The following is a 27962-nucleotide window of genomic DNA, read 5'->3' as shown; positions in this document are numbered from 1 at the left end:
GTGGGGGGTAAACATGCTTCCTTTAAATTGACCATTTAGGATTGATTTTGTACTTGTGCGTGTGTACATTGTTGGTATTGTAATAATACCTTGACACTTTAACTTTCCTTTACGGTGAATAATGTCTTGTTCGGGATAATTAGTCCCACTAATTGATTAAAACTGTCGATGGTTAGCGGTGGTTTGTTTACTGCTACCTGTTAATGTATAGCTAGTAAACTACACACACGGAGCAATACAGGACCACGAGGCTCAAAGTATTGTCAACCTGACGTGTGTGTACAGGGTGACTACTCACACGGAGCAATACAGGACCACGAGGCTCAAAGTATTGTCAACCTGACGTGTGTGTACAGGGTGACTGCTCATGTTCAAACTTCATTGTGTCGTTACTTACCTCGCTCATATATCATAGTCTAGAACACAATCATAATAGATTTGTAATTATAGAAGAAGCTTTATGAAGGACTCGACGGGAGTATGTTGCAAGCTGACTCGAGATCAGACGCCGGGTACTAATCAGGGTGGACTTCAGGTACATTACTAAACAATAGGATTTAAATAGTCGTGTCATCGCGGCTTAGGGCTGTTCATTTAAACACTGGAGTCTTTAGCACACGGACGTATATACTGGCCATTAGTGTGCAGATAACCTACCGCCGTGTCCGGACCCCAGACAGTGTACCCGCCCGACGGAGGATAGATATAATTGGTAAGTATAGTGGGAAAATACCAAATTAAGCTTCATGTTTACCATAGTTGTATACTAATTGGAAACATTCCTCTAGGATAAATACTTGTTTGTAGAATTGGATTTCCTAAACATTTGTATTTAATTTCTACGGCTGTTAAACTTTTATTTCGGTGTTAAGTAATTTTATTAGTAAAGCATTAAACAGCGGCAAAGAATACTTCAATTGTTTAATGATTTCAATGAAAGTAATATATATACAAATACAATTTCAATAACCTCAGGATACACATTTTCGTTCGTACAAACTTATTCATTGTTCCAATATTTACATTCAAAACTCGAAACCTTACATCTGCAAAAAATATTATACATAACAAAATTTTTTTAGTGTGGTGCTGTTAATCCTTAACTCGATTTATAATTAAATGCTGGTCAGACGTCCATCAATTATGAATGAAAATACTGGTTCGGTACATATCTATCAAGTGTCAATATGCTGCTGGTGGTAAATATATATCGTCTACTACAAAGATTGGATTTCACGGAGGATTTCAAAGGAATTATCAATGGATTGGAATTATAGTATTGCCGGGTCGGCCGAAAAACTTTTATTTAGTATAAACATAAACCGGGTTATGGTGGACATGACCTTTGTTTACAGTTAAATTAATATAGTTTTATTGGTGTTGACTAGATGTATATCAATAGTCGCTATGCCGTTAATATGAACATATCGCTGCTGCAGATTTCTATTCCAATGCCAGTATAACTAATTAATTTCTATTAATAGTAAGCAGGTGATTGGATAACTTTTAATAATCATCTAATGCCAGATCAATACTCGTGAATGTAAACTGTAGGCTATATAAAACGATATGCAGACTACCGCACTCGGATCGGAGGAAGAAATCTTCTCCAACGTGAAGGACCATGTTCCACGGATTCATATTATAAATTGTGACTAAAACTGGATAAATCGTGCAAGGGATCAAACGGTCTTCAAGGTAAGGATATCATTGAACTGTGAGATACAATTTGAGGTTTTCTGCTGGACGCAATCATTATTTAGAGTTTGTATCTTGATACTATTGGTGATCGTAAGTTCTAGAAGTGATTATTTCGGATGTGCCATGGGAAAGGAAAGGATCAACATCGATATTTGAATTTGTAAACTGTGTCCAAGACCCTCCCTAGTGTATCGTGTTACACCAGTTAGCAGCTCTTGGCCAGATCGGGACCACAAGTAGGCAAAACGGTACAGGCATCGTATTGACAAACGTCACCTTACAACAGGCAAGACCTAAGCTGTTTAAACATGCTAAATAAGAGTTTAGTGAAGTGATGTTAAATAAACTTGTGATCTATTTACATATACGTTAAAAGTCAGTACTTCCTGGCCAAAGACCGTGCCTTCTTTATGTTACTTAGATGTCAACTATTCCGTGAATATGGAGTGTTTGGCGAATCCCCCTGAATTAAAATGGAGCGGATTTGTCGGATGTTACGGAAACTCGACAATAGAAGTTGAGATTGGTTTTATTCTGCATTCGTTCTTAGTGAGGACTTAGCGAGGTAGGGAGTCCTCATGATTTTGTGATTTAAGGCAGTGTCAATACGAACCCTGGTCATTCGGTGTTCACCATGTTGACAGATCTGTTCACAGGTGATTTACTATAAAAAAAAAGGTCAAGAACGGATTTGACAAAGAACATATAGTGTAAGGTCTAAGTACACTGGCTTCCTCATTTACATCTCAATAAGTAGTCGATTGAATCAAAATATGTTAGTATTGGTAGGGAACAAATAACAAGCTGACGAAAGTCACGTGCAAGCATGTCTGTAAAGTTACACCTGTGAAGACAGGTAGGTAGGTGTGTTTACTTTTGGATAGTTTACATTTTACCTGTATGATTGTTTGTTTATTACTAATATTTGGAGATACATGTATGTTCACCTATTTTGCAGTATATAACTATATACTATATATACGAAACATCATGAGATATCACAATTGGAATGTTCCAGTTCCATCACTCCCCTGGTGGTGATCTGCATTAGAGTATTAAAAATGTTTCTCTGCTGGAGGTGTGGGCGCTTTTGAAGTAACTGGATATAAGTAGGGGCAGAGTACTTCAAAAGTACATATATATTCATTAGCGTAATTGCAGCCTTGAGAGTTAATTTCGGTGTGTTCTTTAAATCGGCCGTAAATAGCTCCGACTATTGTATAGGAAACAAAATTAGAAGTGGGCGTAACTACTCTTACTCTCTATGACAAGCACGAGCACCACATTTTCCTTATATTAGCCATCCTTCAGAGCAGTTATTAAAGCATAGCTGTCGTCGTGAGGTGAAATGTTCCTGGTAGCCTTAACTGTGGATATTATCATACGACATATCTGTCAATAAACAAAAATCGCGCGTGAAATTCATTAATCAATTATCATTACTTTCATTATTAGTATAACATACATGTACCATTAGGGATTATGAACACACATGAATGTGTTAACGATGAACCACTGGTCTTCATATGTCAAGTCGGTATCGAATAGTATCAACGTCCAAAAGTATTAAAAGTGTCGCAACGTGAGTGTGAAGAGGGAAACAAAACAGCACGTGACAACATTCACACACAAAAAAAACCAAGTAATTACATTTTCAACTGTAAGTATATATAAAATCAACATATTTGTACCAGTAAATATAATTTCGATATACATTTCTCGGAATTCGAAAATCGGGGAAATTTATTAACAGTGATAACAGAACATTCATGGTTTTTTTTATTTATTTTCTAATGTTATAATTTTAATTTTATCATTGCGAACAGATCACTCCTTGGCGAGTTTATATATTGTGCACAACAATATGACTGTGTATGTGGAGAGAGGTAATGAGCGGGTGTAAGTTATACTACCATAAATGTAAAATACGATGTAACGTTACCTACAGTAAACAAAACTATATTTGGATGGTCGAATAATAACAATACCTGCTTTAGTCTCGGTCTTTAATGGTGGATGTATCCGATTTCAATCTAATGACAATAAACGGTAAATTTCACATTGGTATGTTAATATTTCTTGAGGTAGATATGTGTTGTTCTAAAGATATAAGAATGACTATTGTGATGACGAACTTAAAAAGACAATGCTAGCTAATCTTGCTATGTCATGTGAAAATGATGCTTTAAATGTAGCGAATAGTGATCAGGATCAGGGAACATGAGATTGTATTAAGATATGTATATTTATTTATATATCCTAAACATTCCGATTGTGTTTTATTTAAAAACAATGCTACATATATCTGCAATGACCTATTTTCACAATCCGGTCTTTATTGATCCCTGTTACTTATAAAAATCAACATTTGCTGGTATTGATATTAATCCAATTAGACTATTTTAATGTGCATATTTTTACCAGGTTAAGTGTGAATAAAAATGTTCTATGATCCATTTAAAATCTATTTATAAGCAAATTTAAATCGTATTAACATTTCAAAAGACTCGATACAGTAGTTGATCGTTAAAATAACGAATAACAACCAAAGTTAAACGGATTACGAGAGTTGGTGGTGCGGCTATGCTTGTGGTTGTGGTACAAGTTGTGTGTGCGGAAGTTGGAAAAGGTTGAAAAGGTACTTATCACGAGGTAAGACTACTCATTGTCATAATGAACACATGGTGGTCATAGTGTACATTTATCAGTTATGGACTGTAGCTGAGGTTAATGTGTTGTTGCACGGACTTTAGAACGGTATTAACCGAGATGAAGGCATGTGGTGTAGATTTGAGATATTTCAATGGGAATGATCTTAAGTAATTGGTCGTGAAACCTGTTGGTTTATACAAGGATGCAATTCATTATTCTACAGTTTGATGTTTGAACAGGAAAAGTAGATGTTATATTACATAAAATCAAAACATGACGTCATATGGAGAATTTCAAAATGAAGAACGTTGATGAAACCGCCTCTTTGTAACGTAATTACTATTTTCCTTAGTTCTGACAATCTGGAAATGGATTAATATACCATTGACAGAATAAGTCGGCTGTGTTATTGGTAAATACACGTAAACGCTTAAAGAGAAATAGATTATGAAACTTTTCTAATTTTTATAATTAGTAACGCATCAATGTGACAAATTTAAAGCACGATTGCTTACCAACTGATTGGTGTTAAGTAGTCACCATGAGTCTACTAAGAGGATACAGATGATCCTGATGTCAGTTTTAGGACGATTACCAACACTTGATTGACATTGTTGATCGTAACTTTTATAAACAGGTTATCGATTTCTTATCGATCACCTATTGAACCTCCGTCCTTGTATTACTGATTAATCTGCATAGATAGACAGGCATAATTCGGAGCACGCAAGGTGGGGACAATACAAATTAATCATAAATTTGTGGCATGCGTGGATCTGAGGTGTTAACTTTACTCCACAGGTATTGTCTCCAGTAAATATTTAAACGATAAACAATGATAACAAAAGCTTTTGTCCGGCACTGCGATCTTAGTTTGACATTAACGTGATCTCTGATTATCTTCAGTAGTGTCGTGTTCGGCCATTTTGTGACTTGACTGCTACGTCATGTTGGTACGGAGTCCCAGAGGATATGATACAGCATGTGTAAGGCCAGAGGTGATGGCAAATGTCCCATTTATTGTATTATTTACTAATAGATTTTGTAATGGTATACTTGTTGAATGCTATTTTAAAAGATAGAAATAAAATATCCAATAATAAAACTAACTAATTCAATACCGATATCTTTAACTGACATTGGCTGTTTGTGGTTTGTAAAACGGCAAATATCTCTGATCGTTATATACACATATTACGGAATATTTCGACATCAGTTTTAAACATTCACCTATGTTGCAGCATCGCCCTGTTTCAACACACTTATAAGGTGCGCGGTAGTGCATCTTGTCCATTTTGGACGTCGCGTCATGATTGACTGGACGATATAACGGGAGGCCCAAACAGTTTCATATTGTGAAAATCCCACGTGCATTACTGATATTTCTTATTGTTATTAGGAATACCTCGTATACTGCCAGAGATATCGCCACTGACATGTCCAAAAACGACGTAATGTACAAGTAGTTTCAGGCTAGAGATATGTTGAAATTTAATAGTAGAACCGATAGATCTATCTATGTCGACCGACTGTTTTAGATATTAGTTACGTGTGTTACAAATTCAGTATTACCAGTACGTAATAAGTTAATATACATTTATGTAAGGACCAATTATTTGAAATATATACTAAGGAATGTAAATGTAAGTTTTTTTGAGTAGACACATAAAAGACGACGGAGTGTATAGAATATTTAAATAATCTAGTTATATATGATACATATTGGTAATGTCGGGAGAGGGAGAGAGTAACCACAAAATGACATAGAACAGAGCTAACACAAATCCGCCCTGCGAATCTAGACCAAAACACTGTACGAATCCTGACATACCAGGGTGTCCGTGCGTCATTAAAAGGCGTACGGTCTGGAACCCACACGGGTAGAATTCCATTTTCTCATAACAATCCTAAGTAAATGGTTGTCTACCCGGCCATTATTGTCGAGGATAAGCATTGTATATACCAATTCCATTGTCATACTGGATATTGTAGTGGTGGTTGAAATAAATGCGAATTGTTTAATCAAGGTAAATAGGCAATCAATGCAGAAGTTACCATAGGAAATTAATATTCTTTCTATTGTTGATGTAAGGTTATATAAACATTACATAAAGGTTCAGATGGAACTCTTTGTATTTATGCTATTACCGCCTAAATTTTTATTTAACACATACTCTGTAGGTATCCAAAGCTGTAGATAGTTTATCGACAACGTAGGAGCTACAATGTGTTCGAGGGATCAGCGTGTAAGGCTCGGTGACCCTTTGTTTATCCTCTGATGGAGAGAAGTTAAGACTAATCTTGATATGACTAGGACATCAACACTAGGGGCGTTCCTCATTGATATTTACATATATTGTGTTCCAGATTATGGAGTCCTTCCGGAGGGGAGGTCGGTACCGACAGTCGAAAGTATTGTCCACCGAGGAAAAATGGAAGATCATTTTCAATCAGGTCAGTTCATATTGTTGTCTTATGATATATGTATGTCTGTCCGACTGTCCGTGTATTTCCGTCAGGTCTACCTTACTGATGTCTGTCCGACTGTCAGTGTATTGACGTTAGGTCTACATTACTGTCCATCGAGGGAAAATGGCAGATTATTTGCAATCAAGTCAGTTCATATTGTTGTATGTCTGTCCGACTGTCCGTGTATTTACGTTAGGTCTACATTACTGATGTCTGTCCGACTGTCAGTGTATTGACGTTAGGTCTACATTACTGTCCATCGAGGGGGAATGGCAGATCATTTGCAATCAAGTCAGTTCATATTGTTGTATGTCTGTCCGACGGTCCGTGTATTGACGTTAGGTCTACATTACTGTCCATCGAGGGAAAATGGCAGATCATTTGCAATCAAGTCAGATCATTTACATGTATGTCTGTCCGACTGTCTGTGTATTTTTGTATGGTCTACATCCCCTTTGTCCGCTGGTATGTCTGTCTTTATATTATATATCATAACCGCAAAAAATCAAACAAACTTATGATTTGACTTGATGATTTATTGTTTTTGTCTATCCTTTCTCGTGGCTCTTTACCAACATGCAAACGATATGTATGGACTTGACTCAATAATTTTGTTATACAATGAGTGTAAAAGATAAGTAAATATCGGAAGATTTATTCCATTAGGTAGATAGATATCAGCCGACCTAGGCATATGATTACCGCAAATGTAATTGATTTAAATATCTTTTTATACATAGAAGTTCTATGGAGACACGAGCGTGCGTTTGGTGTCGCTTTTTTTTCTCAGTGGCGTTATACGGGAACAAGATTATAACTTAAAGATAATCCCTCTAATTACAGGGTAACCCTCCACGCGGACAGATACCATCTTATTAATTACGCTAACCCAAACTTAGGGGTCCCCGACAGGAGATGATATGTAGTTCTTTGGCTAAGCTATTTACTTAACAACAGGAATAACATAAAAAAAAAAGAGGGTTTTTTATTTCCTTATAATTTCCAAATTACTGAGTTCGATGAACATCACCGCATATATGTCCCAGGCCCATTGTTACCAGTTATATAGCATGGCATACATTATTTGTTTACATTTGAATACATAACTATACAAAACGAAAAAAAATATTGCCCTAAAATGAGTCTCTATTAAGTGAGTGTTTATTCATCTCTTTTTTTCTCTGCAAAGGTCTCTAAGAGAACTCGCAGGTAATCGGAATAATCAATCAATGCGCTTTCTTTACTTTTCATATGAACACTCGCTACCCAGACAACCATTCCCTATCTAGGTATTGAGTCGCTCACGCGTCTTTGATTATTTTTAATTAAAAATTGTTTATGGTGAACGTTTTGTCGATAGCTGACGGAAGCGACCGATATAAATGAACTATTTACCGATGTTTAGTAGAGCCAGAGGTAGTGAAACATCTCTAAAGGAAGTAAACAGCTTTTTCGCTGTGATTAAGTACCTCATTTTACGTCATATATAGGTCCAACCTTAAGGGCCCCACCTAAATCATTAGACATCAAAGTGTTTTGTATGAATTGGTGAGCCAATTCAACATTATGATATGTGATTGAACTGTTTGTGACCTCTTTATATTGTAGCAAATGCGAACATCTGTATATACTGCTCAGCAATACTGCGATCACCTCCAAAAGTACCTACAGAGCATGTCTGGACAAAATGGAAGGAATTCTGGAAATGATAGACCGATGTCGTATTTACTGCGGAAACTTAAAGTCGACTTACAAATGTCGTTTCCAAGGTAACTCAAAATAAATCAGAAAGATACTTTATATAAAATGGTTAACCGTGCCATTATAAAAAAAAATGTGACACCGCATTTTCTTGCTGAGTGAAATTTATCTGTGTTGATTTTCCCGGACATGATACAAACATCAACTAAGTACCATTATTATTTTGCAGTTTCGTACGAGAGTTTTTGCGAAAGCCACTATCTGGGATTAGTCTATTGCTGTCTCTGCTCAAAGCTATCCAAAAATGTACGTCAGACCTCTCACAGGGCACAGCTAAAGCCAAAGCCATCAACTCTAAAAGACTTTTGGTACGTTTAATATGTTATTAGAGCAAGAATATGCTCTGTGCCTTTCTACCGGGAATTGTAAATATCTGAGGGGAAATTCTCTGACTTCAATTTTATATGAAATTGATTAAATATAGTATCTTTGGCGAAATATTCTCATTTTAGATTCTCCTATTCTTCTCCTTTGCCTCGCACCTGGCAGTGTTTTCATGATTAACGCCCATTCACCCTTCTATTAATGCATTTGTAGGTGTCGTATGTAAGTGTTCGATAAGACTGTCTTAAACCAGAAAATGCAGTGAAATGGAGCATGAATATCGAATATACCAATGCATCTATTCTCATTTCAGACTGATGAACATGACTGTTTGCTGTGCCTAAAATTTACCTTACGTGAGCAGGTATGTATGATGTAATCGTTAATGTATTTAACATGTAGAGTATCACTTACACACTATGGGCACGGACCGCGAGCATTGATTATTCCAGAACACGTTTCTCCCATTACTGACCGAATCTGAGCGATCATTTACACAGAAGGTGTATTGAACACATCTAATTCTTTCTACCAATGCCGTTTTTATTTCTTAAGAATAAATACCATTTTTATGAATTGAATAACTAAAGGCTTAAAGACTGGATTATCTCTTTTTATTTAAAAACGATGATAGCTAATGCAGTCTAAGATTTGTATTTTTGGCATATGCATTGGATACCGAAAAGAAATAATGTTATATCCTTAGCTTCAGTGTATACCATTCACACCATAACCATATACTAATTAATGTTTTAGGAAGCCACAAGTTTACTCCTGGACGAATCGTATGGACTAGAAGGCGTGGCCTCGGCTCTAATGAGTTCTTTCACCAAATCCCGTCTGGTGGCGCTAGAGGTAAGTACTATCAGATTATGATACACAAGCACGTGTGATAAGTATTGTTGAGTTGTTTAGATAAAACAATGTTATATTAATATAGTATGACATTTTATTAACCATACATATGTATACCGTGTCCCTGACGTCAGGTATATACAGGTATGCAATAGAGAATATTGTATTCTGGTCTAACCAATATCAGTATTATTTACGCAAACAACACAATATGTTACATACATTTGATTATGTCTAAATTTAATGTCTGATCGTGTCTTCTTTATTCTACAGATCATGAGTCTCGTTTTAAGCGATCCGAAAGGGTTGTCTCGAAACCTGGACTGTTTTACATATTTTCGGTTGAAGAATTGCGAGCCTACCCGTTTCCGCTTCCTCATCAGCATGATGATGACAACTAGCTCACAGAATGTTACTTTCCAGGTTTGTGTCATCTGATACAGATCATGTAATTGATTAATTTGTTTCAAATAAATCAGTTTAATGACTTATCGTTTGCTGTAAATGTCGGTCAAGTAATAGTTTAACTATCAATTGTTGGAATATCCATATGCTATCTAACCACTGAACAATGGTTCTATGTAAGATTATTCGCTTCGATGATTCATGTAAAAGAATAAGTGTATATCTTATATATATAAATGCAATTAGATATATATACATCTTACGCACAGGTCTGTTGCATGAAGTTTTTCAATTCACTTCTTGCCGCCACCCCGAATATGAACGCCAGGGTGTACCTCCAAAACGAGCTAATCACAGCGGGTCTGGACGTGGACGTCTTGAAGAAGGTAATCTGGACGCTTAATTTGGGATTTCTTACACGACACTACCGTTCTAGTGTGGATCTAATTATTATTGGACACGTAACAATGTCACATTAAACCATAAATGACTTCTATAGATGTTAACATTTTTTTCAACTTCTCAAATTTGTAAAGTTAATATGCTAATACAAATATCTTCAATGGTTGTCTTGTTGAATCATCACAGAGTATTGACACAAAGACAAGTCTCGAACATGTGGAATTGGACCGAGAGTTAACGGAGTTTCAGGAGACTTTTATTGATGTCGATTCGCTAATTGAGTACCGGTCATCTCTTGAAACAACAAATGATGGCCTACAAAAACAGGTAATAAAAACAACAAAAATACCGACATAATAATCATTTACTCAATGTTCATATTTTTCATACATGTGGTTTATTTCAATATCCTGTAAAACAACGATACATGTACATATTTTTTCTCTTACAGTTATGCGTCCTCCAAGACGAAGTTCAGGTAACTTTTTTTATTGAGATAAAAGTTCATAAAAGTATGACAGATTACCTGTATTTGGGTAATCTTATCTGTGAATATAGAAATCAATTAGTATGCATTACATACATCAGTACAGTATGTAGTTGTTGACTTCCTAATGATAATATTCCGCATGCAGGTTTACTTTACACCGTCAGTTTAATTTCGTCCCTGAAATGTTCTGCCAATATCCCTTAAATCCGGTATTAATATCAAAGTGTTATTCGTACCCACGAGTGTGTTCTTTACAAATAGAGCATAAAGAACTCAAGCGTCATTGATTCGGGGAACGCGTCCGTGAAGTCACTAACTGGTGAAGAAAGTACCCACCCAAACGTCCCAGGTAAGTACAAACATATTGACGTCTATATTATTACAGACATATTATCAAATTTAGGTGTGATAATTAATGTTACAAACTGACGTAGAGCTATTTTAGTTGTAAGTTTCTTTTCTGACGATTGTGTCCTAGTTGATCTATTTTCTTTGGTATGGCGTTAATTATTGACGTAGCGTTATTTTACTTCTATTATGATTCGTTTTTGAACGTTAATTGACATGTCCTTACCGAGACGTACATATTGACATGACTTTATCAATCAATACATATTGGCGCATGTTCATCACGTTACTGAACACTCATGTGATGTTGCAGATCCACCGCCACTCCCACCATGTTCCGGGTCCCAAAGAAAACCAAACACGGGGACTAACTTTCCGTTTCTCTATTGGAAACCCCTTCACGATGTGCAGGACACTATTTTCCAGGTAGTAGCTCCTTAAATCCAACTCACATGTGTAGGAAAATTCTTGAAAGAGAAAAAAACTTTGTTTTAGGATTTAAAATATTTGAAGACATTCGAGTTAACTCTACATAGGTTGTTTTTTTAATTTTTTAAAATTGATTTAATCTAAGGATACAATATACACGCATTGTATATCCTTACATGATGATATGGCACCAATCTGGTATGTGTAAGTTCTTTATTTCAGACCTTGAGCGGTGTATGTGTTCTACGCGATGAAGACATAGACGCTTTTGAAGCAGCGTTTCGTCTTGAAGCGATAAAACCACCTATCACACAGAACAAGTTTCCAGGTAAAATTAAAGTTTTTATTCCTTCTTTTACACTACCTACCATAGAATGATCATCTGCTGTTTCAGAAATTTAGAAAAATGTTCAGACAATAGGAATTAAGTACATGTACGCGAAAATGCTAAATCATTAAAGGGACTAAATGGCTAGATTTCCACTTAAATAATATATAAAAAAGGATATACGATTTAAAATGATGTAAAAAGTTAAGCACTTTATGTTAATTATACATTTCAAAAGTGTCCATAACAATTTGTTAAAATTTAATGAAAAAAATAAAATAAATTTGACTAACCTAGTAGTTATTTCATATTATTATTTTTCGATGTGTGTAAACAAATACTTCTGCGTACCTTTGCGCATGCGCGATGCGGGAAATTGGAAACATCATAACAAAAATGGCGAACACCCGATCTAAGTGGAAGGGTCCTGAATCAGTTTTAACCGAGAGCAAGAAGAAACGAATAATCGAGAACGTGATTTTAACTTCACAAAGACGAACACGTATCTTAGAGACAGAGCAAGCAGATGGCATCAGTTAAAAAAGACCGAAGGGATTAAAACAGACCCTCCTTTGGCCAAGCTAATGCCTTGAACAGGTTAGTTGACAGCACTGGACTTCGATGTTTCGTAGATCAACTGTCGTGTACGCCCAGATGATGACTTGATAGTACTTGATGATACATAATTATCATAAATGGTAACAACTGATATCGAGATTAAGCTTAAGAAAGGTCACGTAGTGTTAACACGGCATGAATCGCTTGGTATTGGCCTCAACATGGGGTGAGGACAAAACCCGGAATGCACTCAGGCGTGAAGAGATTTTTCATAATATTTTGTATTTATTAGGACATATCTCCGTTATTACTGAATGGATTTTTGTTCGGATACCAGCAGTAAAAGGGTTGATTTATGACCTTTAAAATGGTATAAGTTATATTTAACAGTATCAAAAATTAGAAGTGAAAGTGGTGGCCGGAATGAACCCATATGGAATAAAAATGTCAATATTTACAACTGTTTTCGTTAAAATAAATACCCATATCTCAAATATTACTGAACAGATTTTTGTTCGGGAACCACACAAAAACGGAGAATTTAGTACTCTTTCACATGATATAAACTGTTTGAATACATGTTCGATATTACTTTCAAAAGTGGTGGCCGGAATGAATTGATGTGGTGTAAAAAAATAGCAAAATCATCAAAGTTACATGTAAATTTCCATCTTTATTGGTCCATGACTCTTTTATTACTTAACCGATTTCTGTTCGGAACACACTCTAGACAAGATAATTTTATAGGCTTTAAGCTGATATGATTTTTATTAATATTCATTATAAATTCGGTGCAAAAGTGGTGGCCGGAATGAACCTAGTTGAAATTCACGGACGCCATTTTGAACAAAAGTTGAATGTAAAAACAACACAAGCTACATGCTAGTTCTTTAATACAAGGGAAGTAACTCGAGCAAGGAAAAATTACCTGTAGAACTTTTAGCCATTATGTTAGAATGTTACCAGGCTCTGCGACGTGGACGCAGTTCTACTTAAGAGCCCATTATTTTTTTTTTTTTTTTTTATTCTTTTATTTTCATAGAGTCAGTTTATTTTTGCTTTATTGTTTTATTTAAATGAATTTAATTTTTTTATTGTAATCTTTTTATTCTATTTTCGTTTCATTGTTCTTCAGACTCTGTAAGATTTGCACACTCTTTATGTTTCCACGTTTTGCAATGTACCCTACCTGTTCTCCAGTCACAGCCAATCATTTCATCCATCCAATCTGGAAACCCACAAGAACAACTACAATTTATTGTGATACTGTTATTACTTGCCTTTTTTAGTTGTGATGCTATTTTAACGAACTGTGGAAACGGCATGAAATAACCTTTATCTAAACACCAAATTAAGTGATCCCGCATTTGATTTCAAATGAAGTTAGTTTTTTGTTTGAATGAATTACCTTTAAAACAAAATTCTACCATATTAGCTATTGCAAAAAGCCCACAATCGTAGCCATTATTTTGATCCTGTACATCTAAAATTTTGACTGGGATACTACTTTTATTATTACCGTAAATACTACAAAGCTGAAGTTCGATTGACGGAGTATTAACTGTTACAGTATGATTTTCTTTTGATGCTAAACTGTCTAGAAGGGATATATTTCCATTACTTGTTTGAAAACTTGTAACCCAGTGGTCTCTTCCATTATGGTGAATTTGAACAGAAGGTGAAACTACAGATTGAAAAGCTATTTGGTTTTTCCATTTGCATTTATTTGAATCATATACTGGAGCTAAGTTTGTCAACTGAAAACCATTCAAACCAGGAAATTGTTTAGACATTATTGATTGTACTTCATTTATAATATCAGAACAAATCAATTCTTTATTGGAAATTTTAAGTTTATGGCTTTCATTTAAGTTATTTAGTTAAGTGTAGCGACTCTGTGTTATCAGCGACTTTACGTTTTTTAACAAGTTGTACATTATCTTCGCTAATATTACATGTATCAGAATCTTCTAACTGAAATCTTAATTTCTTTTTGGAACACGTGGTTTCCTTTTTTACAGGACTTAAAGTTTCCTTTTTAATAGATTGATTTGTAGGAAGTCTTTATTTGTTGAATAGGAGTTTTTGATGGACCTAGTTTTTTCGTAGATTTTGGCGTTTTAGGTGGCGTACTATCTACCATTATTGTATCATTATCTTGATTAAGAGTAACCGAATCAGGTGCCGCAATTACATCCCTATCATAATCGTTACATCTTCGTTTTTTTCTGCCTGATTTTTTATCGTTTCTTTTTAAACTGTTTTTAGATAACTGTTTTAAACTAACGGTTCTTTTACTGTCTACAATTTCATCCCCCATTTTCATTCTAGCAGCCATGATATGGTAACAAGTTCCAGTAGACGGACATTGACAAGTTTCTTTAGAATTGTTGTTCCCACATACAACGAACGCTTTTTGATTTTCAACAAAAGTGACACCATTATTTTCTAAAACTAATCTAGCTAAACATACCTGAGACAGATTTTTATTTGATGGTTGACTTTTATTTTCTAAACCTTCTTGAATATTATCAGTTATTTGTTGTTTGTCGGTTTTGAGATCGTTTGATATGTCTACTTCTTTAGATTCACTAACTTTACTAACATTAGGTTCTTGAACTGATTCACTGTCTTGGACTGGATTATCTTATAAGTAGTATATAATTGGCTTCCTAGTTAACAGTCATCGGCCATCGGTCATCTAAAGATTAATTATATTCATCAAGGTGTGAACGAGCCGCCCGTTACCTGGTCATGGTGACCGGTGTACCGTATAGGCCTATATAGTATGTTGTTTTAGTATAGACGTAGTGTGGTATCGGCTTGGACATACTCGTAAAATGGCGTCCGTGAATTTCAACTAGGTTCATTCCGGCCACCACTTTTGCACCGAATTTGTAATGAATATTAATAAAAGTTATATCAGCTTAAAGCCTATAAAATTATCTTGTCTAGAGTGTGTTCCGAACAGAAATCGGTTAAGTAATAAAAGAGTTATTGACCAATAAAGATGGAAATTTACATGTAACTTTGACGATTTTGCTATTTTTTCACACCACATCAATTCATTCCGGCCACCACTTTTGAAAGTAATATCGAACATGTATTCAAACAGTTTATATCATGTGAAAGAGTACTAAATTCTCCGTTTTTGTGTGGTTCCCGAACAAAAATCTGTTCAGTAATATTTGAGATATGGGTATTTATTATAACGAAAACAGTTGTAAATATCGACATTTTTTTCCGTATGGGTTCATTCCGGCCACCACTTTCACTTCTAATTTTTGATACTGTTAAATATAACTTATACCATTTTAAAGGGGATAAATCAACCCTTTTACTGCTGGTATCCGAACAAAAATCCATTCAGTAATAACGGAATTATGACCTAATAAACACAATAAATCAACAAAAATCTCTTCACGCCTGAGTGCATTCCGGGTTTTGTACTCGCCCCTCAACATGTCCTAAATGGGAATACAAATCAAAGGGGGCGCCCAAGAGGGAATTTTGACATTTGTCAAATTAATCGTATTATACCAGAAAGTAAACTTGATGACTTTATGCTTTTGTTAGACTGCCTGTATATTACACATTAAGTTTACATTGTGTTATTAATATTCCGTTGTACAGTTTTGAAAGCAAGCCTGAGATCTAGAGCGTACGTATAATGTAGATCTGGTCATAAAGAAACTGAAGCCAAGCAATGAAGATGACCACAGGCGACATGGAGTACATGCAGCCACTACGGACGACACTATTACTAGTCGCACTTAGGTATTTTTCATAGTTAATTAATTACTAATCCTTGAGGCCATTAATTAACAAATATTTATATAAATCATTAGCATTTGGATGCGAAGGAAGAACATTATTTATTTATTGAGTCGTATAATTAAAAAGTCGTGGAATAGTTTCTGTCGATGCTAATTAACATTCAAAATTCTCATAATTATACAACACAAGTCATGTATCACTGTGAACTGTTATTACGTTATGATTTGCATATTGATATACAAAAAAATGTAGATATATATACGTATCTATAGGCGTCAAGTTTGATTACATGTTTTGGTCTATAGTATATGACACATATTGTATATAATCAGTTTGAAAACATAACCAATTCCTATACATGTATTGGTTTGTAATCAGATACCACCAACCGATCAATTTTCGATAACAATTTTTTTTTCTAATTAAAATGAATGGATTTGAAATATTGTTTTTGTTTAGCAGCTACCAATAATGGATTTTTTTTGTAATTAATAATTTGAATCAGAATAAGTGAACCAATCAGTTTTGACCACTATAATTCATGCATGAGCTGCATGCATGTGTAGCGGGACTGGACTGAGTCGATCATCAGTGACCAGGTAGCTCAATAGTTGGTAGAGCATCCGGCTGGTGTTCGGAGGCCCGGGTTGGAACCCCGGTCTGGCCGCTTACGCTACGTTATCTCCTGATCTCCTGTTACACATGTATCCTCTACTTTTAACACTTGTTGAAAATTGCTGAATTCTTAGTGTATTTGGTAAGATATTGTGCAATTGGAGATTGAAAAACTTCTGGAGTATCAATTTCGTGAATTTAGTATTTTTTTTTTTTTTGCATTATATATTGATAGTGATTGATTCACCAAATTAATGCAATAACACCATAATTAGTTTAGTTATTTCCCATGGTGTTTTCGGGCCTAATGGCCATCTTCATACGCTTCATTTATTTGACGTCTTGGATACCACATTATGATGTCACATATATACAATATCATGCCTTAAGATAGTCATTAGGCCCGAAAACGTAAGCGAAACACAACATATGTTGTGTTGAATTTACATTTTTCAACTATTGATACTGGTATACATATTTAAGACCCAGCAGAAGCCTTGATTGTGTGTAGAGGCTAATTAAGCTTGAATGTAAGTTGAGAAAATGTTGACAGGCGAATTATTTGATGAAAAATCAGACAAAATATCGTGAAGAGCCATCTTTGCATGATAAATAATGACTGCTATGTTTCAATATAAGGCATGATTATAATATTGCCAATTTTGCACATTTTGTTGGTTTGTGTAACTGGAAATTACATTGATTTTGTGTAAGAAAATATCTTTTCTTCTTCTTATAGATATCACAGGATTTATAACACAAAAGTTCTTGGAGGACAAAAAGTGCCGTACAAGGTGGAAAGGACATACCAACACATCCAGGGACTCATCAATCTGATAGTGGCCAACAGAATAACAGATAGAACTGGAATATCTAGCCAAAACCCTTGCATCAAATAGATCCCAGAAGATTCAAACTCCTAGCCCATGCTCCTCCACCATCTACTGCCCAAATGGTAGAGGAGAAGAAATCCCAATTAAGATGAATGGGAATAATTGACATTTTGAGACTAATCACGTTCCAGAGACTATTACTTTTGAATATCTGTCCTTACGTTTAGTAGCTGACCTGGTCCGAAGGACCAAGGTGAGTATGCCATACTGAGGCGTCCGGCATTCGTCTGTCAACATTGTGAACACAATATTTGAATAACTTGAGTAAATGTCAGAATATACCAAATTTAATAAAACTTTATAAGCAGCCATATATCGACAAGATCTCAGACAACTTCAAAAATGGAAATTATTGGACAGTAGTTTTTGACAGTAGTTTGCAGAGTTATTGCCCTTTGTAATGGTCTTATTATTAACATTTTTTTAGTTCACTGGTCAGAATGGAAACTCTTTTAGAAATTCTACTAGTCCTGAACAATTAAATGGATTTGATGAAATTTGGTCAGGAGAATTATGTGGCAATGTTATATGTTGCATAAATGAAGCGTCACCATCATCTGAGTGGCACCTTTCGGGGCAAAATAAGAGAATTACCTGGTATAGCAAAAAAAAAAAGGATTTAACTCATTTTTTTTTTCAAGAATTACATCTAGTCCACTTGTAGTTTGAACCATTGTTGGGAGAGGTAGTTCAAAAGTAGAAAAATGTTTGAAATGTAACTTAAATTTGAGTAGTATTTAGTTTATTGGTATAATGTTACTATAATAGCTTAGCTGTTATCCATTCCATTAATGTCATATGATAATCAGTGCAGCCTTAATTTCAAAATTTATATAATCTCAAGAGACAAACAACATTGTCTGGTCTGAAATTTAAATGCTTAGTCAAAAATGATTATTCATAGCTGTACATGTGTGCACTATTGAAATATTCATGTTAACACTCACAAGTAATTTATAAACTCTCAAAATTCATTGATGTCAACACCCACTAGTGCTCAATGGTCATGGATGACAACACTCACTAGTAGTAGTACTCAATAGTCATTTATGTCAACACTCACTAATACTCAATAGTCATGGATGACAACACTCACTAGTACTCATTAGTAACGTATGTCAACACTCCATAATACTCCAGTCATGTATGTCAACACTCCATTATACTCAATAGTCATTGATGTCAACACTCAATTATCACTGATGCCAACAATTGTCATTGATGTTAAGTCACTAGTCATGGCAGTCAACTTTCTCTAGTCATTGATGCCAATGCTTACATCTGAGCAAGACAATAAATACAATGTGGTAAATTCTTTATTTGCATGTTTGACTTTTCTCAGTGTTTTCTATATCAAAACTATTTGTGAGACAAATTGTACTGTGCATTTACTGTTTAGTGTATTATCAACATCATAAGTCACTGTTCTGTTGATATTCTGATAAATTAGGGTTGGATCTTTAGGTCAACTGAGATGAAGTATGAAGTGACCTATTCTAACTGACTTTTGTCCGTCGTCTTTCCTTGCTTGTCTTTAAACAATTTGTCAGTAAGCTTTCATGGTCAAAAGGTCAACCAAAACTGTGGATTACATAGTCCCAACCTCCAGGGACCTGAGGGGCAGGGTCAAAAAGGGTCAAATTGACTAAAATTTGAAAGATCTTCTCAGCTCGCAGATATGGTAGAATCATATACTGGTGTCTTTAACAAAAATTGTGAATTTCATGACCCTGATGGGGGACTAAATTTATATAGGGAAATCACAATTTTGATCAGCATTTGTTTGATTTCTATTGAAATTCATTCTAACTTCATTAACATTATCAGCATGGGATGACAGCTTGATCGCATGCACATGTTGGCCCTGACTGACCTTCTGGGCGAGGCTAAAAAGGGTCAATTAAATTGAATATTTCAAAACTCAGGTGACCATTAAGGCCAATTGGCCTCTTGTTTTACATAAGCCAGTATCAGTGAAAACTGCTGCATATGAAATATGGTACATAAAACAAAAGGTTTCCATGAATTCAATGATGTAATGTAATTTATTTTGATTTTATATCAAACCTTTTCACTGCACAGGTGTCAAAACAACTTCCTTGAAATAAGATAATTCAGCTTATGTGTATGGGCAAACAGACAAAGTGATTACCAATGAAATGCTTAAATTTTCACGATTTCTATATTTTCTTTACTCCTGTCACCTTGACCTCTACCCATATATAATTAGACTGCATGCTCTGCTGACTTGCCAATCAAGATGATATTGAGGTTGACTGAAATACAAGAACATGTAACATATAAATGAACATAATTGTACATGTAGGTAAACTTGAGAATAGTCCAATTCCTCAATCCATGACTATCATTGAGACTGTCAGCTAATCATTGAATTATTAAAACAGTATGGACATCAGTATTGTGAATTAAATATCTCATTTATATCGATGATAAATTGATATAAGTGAGATAATACATTATTGATATAAATGAGATAATCAACAATACTCATATCCATCTTTTACCATGTATCAGTGTTATCCATTTCTTAACGTACATATTTAATTATATAATTCATTAAATAACGTACAAGGCTTTCAACAACATTTTAACTACAATCATTAAACAGAAGCAAAGTTAAGTGCAAAAACTACTAACTCAATGAAGGTTCCGATTTTTAATTAGGATGTCAATCTGAAAGGCCGAGGGATTCAAACAGTCGAATAAATTACAATTTCTGTGTAAAACTGAATTATTTTTTCTTATATCTAGACCTACAGTTTGTGTATTGCTCTCAGTGCAATCAATTTACAATGTAGATCTCCATTAATCAGATTTAAATCGAATTCAATTTTGGGTAGGCCTATCACGTTAGTGATCGGCATTTTTTTTGTATGTTACAACAGAGACATATATGTCTGGTTACAACTGTATAGCTGTTACGTCGTCATAGCACTTACGGTCATACAAAATAGCAATTCCAATTTGAGTTTACACTTCGATTTCTTACATTGGGACGATATTGAATTGAATGAACACTTCAAAGATGAATAATAATAATGTTTTCCTACATCACAATAAACGAAACGAAGTCCCCTTTGGAGGCCCCATTGCCGAATGTCAAAATTTTACATGCTACTTCTGAGGGTTATACGTACTTTTATCTGTTTGAGCTCTCAATCAACAATAGTGAATAACGATCGGTACTCCTCGAGACCGTATAAACCATCCGATTGCAAAGTAATCACGTTCTACATCCACGTGACAAAATGTTTACACTTACCTCGATTCCATTTTCGTCGGGTGAAAGCGAGGATACTGAAATCATGTGACGCACTCGGCTCTCTCCGATGTAAACAACAAATGTTGTTCAGCGATAATTCGAAGTTGATAAACATTGCCAATATTTCACAAAAAGTGTCATAATTTTGTAAACAATTTAATTTCAAGTATCACAACGCTTTCCGGAAATCAAATGCATATAGAAATTATTGAAATCTAACCATTTAGTCCCTTTAACAATATAGATATTTAGAATAATCTCCCAATTTTCAATTATGTGTGATGACATTTGTGATATTTGTGTTTTAAAACCTATATAGAAAATACGGTGTATTCCCATTTCCAGAATCGCGACGTCGACGCCGGGAAAACAAACGAACTTTTCTGGAAAGTTCTAGAGCACATAATTTGCGTAAGTATGCTAAAAAACAAAGGTTGTAAATAACACCGCGTTGACACATCAAAGATAAAGTATTATATTTTCTCTATATTCAGCTTCAACATATCTATGTCAATAGACTTTAAAGATAATGAAACACGAGATATAAGTATCTATCGAATGGAATTATGATTACACAAAGTCACTTTTATCGATCTAAAAATATGTATATGCTAAATAGACTAAATGGTTGAGATATTTGTCAATATGGATTTGTTTTGTACCTTACAGTGCTAGCCCGGCGGAAGATTGGGTTGACAGCGGAGGCCCTGAAAGCAGCACTGGACAAATATGACTTTGAGAGAGTGGATGCGGACAGTGCCGAACTCCTGTCGCGGTTCATTCCAACGGAGACCGAGGTACATTATATTTACCCTATTTACATTTGTATAAGAATTGCATTCGATAAGTTTTGATATACTGTATTGATTTTTTTTTTTTTTTTTTAGCATATTTGATAATAATTGACAGTGATTTGACAGTGATTCAGATGCATTTTGTCTGTTCTGTATCTTCGATCAGTTATACGTGTTATACATGTAAATAAAGACCTTAAGACTATTAATTGGTTATTAATATTTCCATGACAACAAACATTTCTTTCTTTATTAGCTGAGAGACGTGATGTCACTAGCGTGTAACTATAATGACCTGGCAGAAACGGAACAACTCATGGTTCAGGTAAAATTTCACCATGCCGTTCATTCTGACAACTTATGTTAAATAAAAATAATAAACATTTAATTCAATAATTCAATTTGATTAACTTATTTAAAACATGATTTCAAAAATTAATATATTTGATATAGTTGGAACCAGTGCAGTACTCTTATATGTAACATTATGTACTATTTACAGCTAGTATCCGTTTCGGATCTGGAAGGAAAACTGAGTTGTATGGCCTTCATGAATCAGTTCCAGAAGAGAGTTGACGCCCTCTCACCGGTAAGTGTAGTTCGACAGGAAAAGGGGAGATAAGTCGTACAGCACGCTAAACTGTCGATAAACTTTGCAACAATTATTTCTTTTGGAAATAAATTCAGAACACTCAATTGCATAAGATATATCATGGGAAGGTGTTGTGAATAAAATGAATACCTTTGTATCTATTTCAGGAGATAAATAGCATTCACAAATCCGCATCTTCTTTGCTGAACTGTGACCGGATCAGGAAAGTGTTCGAGGTAATGTTACCTTAAAACAAATCTTAATAAAGTTTTATATTTCAATTATCTAGAAAACACGCTGTCGTAATTATGTTTACATTGAAGAAGAACTCAAGCCTGTTTCATTTTTTTACCCAGATCATCCTGTATCTCGGCAATTACATCAATACCTTTAAAAGAGGTTCCATTCGGGGCTTCAAACTATCTTGTCTATCATCGGTAAGTTGGCTGTATATCAAATTGTATATCACTAAGTCTACACTGTATATTAATGTATAACCGGTAAAACGTCGCCCATATAAACACCTAGATCGCTTATCAAAATATACATCGCTAAGCATCAACTAACATATACAAATGAATACTATTTCAAAACGTATATCGGTAAATGTTTCATCAGATTGTAGACATAAATTTTGGTGTTAATGTCATTACCGACATTACGTCGTTCAGTAAACGGACTTCGGTGCTTTCAAGTTTTAACGTATTTTCATTTTTAAGACGTTAGCACAATGCTGAATTTAGCTCCTCAAGATTATTTCTTAATAGAATATAGAAAAAGCAATTAGCTAATTTAAAATTTAGCGCAAAACTGCCAACGCGAAAAGCGCTAAAATGATATTACCGCTAAAATATGTACGCTTACAGTATAGTGCTTGTCACACGATTGTTTAATTAATAGTCCGGACTTGCATTCATTTTTTTTATTACGCAGATTGATATAAACAAAACAAAAACATTTGTTTTCAGCTGAAAGACATGAAATCAAGTGACAAGACGCAGACTCTCCTCGATTTCATCGTTACGATGATAAATCGAAAACATCCCGATATCCTTCACTGGTACCGAGACCTCGAATTGTTACCTGTGGCCAAAGGTATCAAAGTTATGAATAAGCTACAGATATTTCTTTTTACTCTCTTCTTGGCCTAACACGAACTATTAAATGACATGAATATAACACCAATTAATATATATTTATATAAATGTATGTACATTTACCATTCTAACTATATAAGTTCACCCTTAATTTTGCCCTGCTGTGAACATGCCCAATGCGAATTTACGGAGTTATTGTCCGATCTGAAAGCCTTGTACAAAGCCACATAATTACGTCATGGTTTTATTATATTTCTCAATTTTAACATTGCGTACCATAAATGGATGGGTTTTTTCATTTTTTTTTTTTTTTTTTTGCAAAAATGCAATGCTTGTTAATATACAAATATTTTTACGATTTATCTTATATTAACGTCTGACTCTTATTGTTTATGACTCTACTTTTTTATATTTTGCTGTTTAATTACCTCCACTGAACAAAAGTTTATTTAACGCGTGGTGTTTTAAACGCTGAACATGTTTACATGTTAATGTTGAACACGTTCTGTTAACACATAGTATCGCCTGCGTTGAGTATGTGTTGTATTACCTATCACAGGTAGCTTCTCTCGCCTGACATCTCTGGTCCAGGAACTAGACGATGGAATCCGGACAGTCGGCGACCACATGAACCAGACGACGGGAGGTCATACAGACCGCCTTATTGTATCCTTTATCATGTTCCACATTCCAAATTTACCAATGACCTTTGCCACGTTTCCGCTTTGTTTCTGTCTGCCCGAAATCGCATTTCTGGTTATTTGAATAAGGATTTCCAAGGGGGTTTTTTTTGTAGTTTTTTCACTCATAATACTTCTGGGAGCTTTGGTAGTAAATATCACTTTATAGTTAATACTCATTATATCCCGATATATATCAAATGAAGTTAACATGTTACTTTTTCTTACATACCAAATGTAATTATATACGTGATTTCCTTTCTCTGTATCCTGTTATCTTGTATTGATGATGGCGTCCTATTAAAAAATAAAAATGATGGTTTCTTTAACGGTATACTAGAACTTTTATGAAGAAGGTGAAGAACAGATTTGGATGTTGAGGCGATCGCATCAGCGCACATATAACGTCTATAAACGTGTTTGCTCCATGTTTGGGGAGAACATGGAAAACATGGAGCCTTCAGAACTGTTTGGACATTTTGCACAGTTTGTTCAAAATTATAAGGTATTCATTTTTGCTATTTGATACCTTTTAAAGAGGCATATTGTCATCAAAATTATACATTAGATATACGGTCTATGCTAACATGATTGGTTCATTATAATTTCCAGAGCAAACTATTTTTAACTTTCTTCAAATAGTGTTTATATTGTATCAAAACGTGTATTTAATACATAATATTTCTGTGATATAATTATCGTTATTATTGTTTCTTTGATAGAATTTATACTATTGTTATATGATTTTAGGAATCACTGACCAAACTGGTATCAGAAACTCCACCAAAGGAAGTGAATCGGGTAGAACAAACGGAATACGCTCAACCAGTTGTTGAGACTTCACACGATTCATCAACCGAGTATACGCCTTTACAGGGCGTTACAGAGTCACTTTATATTAACTACGTCAATTCCGATCAACAGGAAGTATGCCCTGCCTACATCAAGGACACGGAGAGTGAAAGGACAGATGATGTCTCATACTACGATTTAGAAGTAGCTGAGGCGCTCAGAAACCACTGTGAATCGGAAACAGACGGACTTTTGTGTGATTGCTGCTTCAAAGAAACGGGAGAATGCGATCTTGCCAACAATCAATACGGATATTATCCAACAAAAACAAACATTGCAGTGGAGAATTGGATTGTTCGTAATAACGAAGTCCTCTTACAGTCGAACTATAGGGCGGGTGACGAGGTTCCACCAGATTACGACGATAACATAAACAACAATACCAGGGAGGAACAACACAGAGTAGACAGTGAGAGCTATGACAGTGCATTCTTCGGGTCTGACGCAAATGTCTTGAAATCATCTGGAAGGAGTTCTCAAGACAATGTGCAATCACCAAAGCCTAGTGCACCAAGATCAAGTACGCCTTACACGTGCACACGCACGACAGATCCACTTCCTGACTATAGTCGCTGTCCCTCTCCTACAGCTAGTGTCACAAGCAAAGACACATACGGCAGCGAATTATCCAAAATCCTCACCGAATTCGAAGGCAACCTAAATCAGTTTGAATCTGAAGTTTCTCCGAACTATCGCCGTTTTTATACCGTGAAGTCCATTATATACTTGTAGTATTATTCGGGTGGAATGCAAATCAGATTAATGATTTTCGAGTGTATACAACCTTCAACCCTAAATGAATCGTCCTTTGTTGCTTTCCTTTCGATATCGAGAAATGTTCGAGCTTAATTGTTCAATTACATTTGAAAGCAGCAAGCAGGGGCAACATCATGTTATACGACGATTCCCTATAGTTTACATGCCGTTTATCATAAATTGGCGTTTCTATGACCTTCTTGACAACTAACTCATTTCAAGCAACAACTGAGTAAATCCCACCTGCTGCCCGAGTGTTATTGATATCCGCTGATGTCGGTCATAAGAGAATTAATTAGCTTGTACAGTTAAGTGGTTCAGTTAGCCAAATTGACCGCAAGTAGGCAATCTTATCAACTATATATGTGTACGTACGTGTCGACCTGGCGAAAAACTAAAGTAATGATGTCTCCATATCGGCTCAGCATGGAGGAATTCTTTCATATAACATACAGTAAAAAGAACTAAAGGAGAGTCTTATATCTTGTATGTGAGGAACAAGCTCGGCACGAAGAATTTCTCTCGTGATGCAAATGTTAACGAGACTTCCATACTGAAAATTGCTTAAAATACACATATATAGTGATCGGTTAAAGTGCTTGAGCTTGATACAGTGCAATATTTTCTTTTCATTCTTCGAGCCTCAATGTTTGAATGTGCAATATACATAGTTGTGTGCTTCCATGTTTCCAGGCCTAATATGGCAAACGCTGATATATTACACACTTCCTTACTGGATAAAATAGTACAACGTCTCGGTTATCTCAAACTATCTCTTATTTGACCTTATCAAATGGCAATAATTATATAACCTCAGACACGAATAGTTGGTTAGACGACCGTGTTTTGTGTGATAAAGCATATTTTGACTGCTATGGCATTTTAATTAAAATGCCGATTAGTACAATTTGAATAAAGAATAAGATAATTGAAGGGTTTATTCAAATGGATATAAATACCAAATGTTATATGTTTCGAAATGGCCAGGTAAAGAACATAAGTGTATTCTCATAACAATGATAAACATCGAGAATATATCTATAAAGTTATTGAAGTGTATACGTAGTGTAATAACAAAAACAACTGTGCACATGTACGCATTGTTGAACTTAATACCAGTATTTTGAACAATATATATTTATAGTGGTTACAATTACTTGATATTACCAATATGATACATTGTATATACACAAATACTATGTGTTAAATGCTTGATACGTATTGTTTATAAATATGGAAGTAAATAATAAATAATGAGTTATTATGTGATAACCAGAGAAATAAAATAAGTACCATTGTCTCCCTTGTCATGACGTCAGTGCTAGAATTGTTTGGTGTCGACAGAAAATGATACATCCAACTTTTCTGTATCTGCATATATTGAGAACTTCTTCAACGATCATATTGCAACATAATGGTTTCACTAAAACTATAAGTCTTTTTCATACATAGTATCATTAGTATTATCGGAAAATTTAATACATGTCTAATTGAATATAATTTTCATACAAATGACATCGATTCTATTTCAAAAGCACTTTTCTCTAACGATATTATAGAATCAATGATTTATATATTATAAAAATCTACTTGAATCCATAAGTAATAAGAAATTATCAACTGTCAGCTTAAGGGTAAAATAAATGTCTTTACAAAATCTGAGATTTATGTAATCTACTTCACTGTAAAGCACATCATATCGTTGCATAGTTTATATTGATAAAACATCATATTTATACCGACACACAAGATGTACTTATAAAATTCCAAGCAACTCACCTGTTTTCTCGCTTAACACATGTGTTCGAAAAGTAGTGTACTTGGTTGTGATAAGTCCTATTAATATTACTGAACGATGTTATATGTAGACTGATTAACAAATAAATAAACTGTTAAACAGA

General features: G+C 34.8%; 1 protein-coding gene and 2 long non-coding RNA genes across 3 annotated transcripts; 2 read left to right on the top strand and 1 right to left on the bottom strand.

Moving 5' to 3' along the window:
- Positions 1 to 465: 465 nt before the first annotated feature.
- LOC117334034 (formin-like protein 3) lies at positions 466 to 27962 on the top strand. Its single transcript, XM_033893455.1, has 23 exons — positions 466 to 712; positions 6721 to 6807; positions 8431 to 8591; positions 8753 to 8891; positions 9221 to 9271; positions 9664 to 9762; positions 10036 to 10185; positions 10437 to 10553; positions 10756 to 10896; positions 11021 to 11047; positions 11321 to 11408; positions 11721 to 11833; positions 12059 to 12164; positions 21636 to 21701; positions 21960 to 22087; positions 22341 to 22409; positions 22587 to 22673; positions 22844 to 22912; positions 23033 to 23113; positions 23645 to 23771; positions 24333 to 24439; positions 24794 to 24958; positions 25204 to 27962. Exons 2-23 carry the CDS (start codon positions 6724 to 6726, stop codon positions 26035 to 26037), a joined length of 3009 nt encoding a protein of 1002 aa, XP_033749346.1. The 5' UTR covers positions 466 to 712; positions 6721 to 6723; the 3' UTR covers positions 26038 to 27962.
- LOC117334042 lies at positions 12496 to 18650 on the top strand. The gene is made up of 3 exons (XR_004534025.1): positions 12496 to 12761; positions 16356 to 16499; positions 17854 to 18650. It is a non-coding gene; the product is annotated as an uncharacterized LOC117334042 (long non-coding RNA).
- LOC117334046 lies at positions 20034 to 21482 on the bottom strand. The gene is made up of 2 exons (XR_004534029.1): positions 21166 to 21482; positions 20034 to 20283 (listed from the first exon to the last, which is right to left on the bottom strand). It is a non-coding gene; the product is annotated as an uncharacterized LOC117334046 (long non-coding RNA).

Source organism: Pecten maximus, chromosome 1 (assembly GCF_902652985.1).
Source record: "Pecten maximus chromosome 1, xPecMax1.1, whole genome shotgun sequence".
Lineage (NCBI taxonomy): Eukaryota > Metazoa > Mollusca > Bivalvia > Pectinida > Pectinidae > Pecten > Pecten maximus.
This window is presented reverse-complemented; position numbering and strand designations above follow the sequence as displayed.

Excerpts from the sequence above, each read along its gene's own strand:
- LOC117334034 (XM_033893455.1), top strand. The coding sequence starts at position 6,724 with ATGGAGTCCTTCCGGAGGGGAGGTCGGTACCGACAGTCGAAAGTATTG. Across the intron at positions 22,674-22,843 it reads GAGTTGACGCCCTCTCACCG|GAGATAAATAGCATTCACAA; the intron begins GTAAGTGTAGTT and ends TATCTATTTCAG. Across the intron at positions 24,440-24,793 it reads GTCATACAGACCGCCTTATT|AACTTTTATGAAGAAGGTGA; the intron begins GTATCCTTTATC and ends ACGGTATACTAG.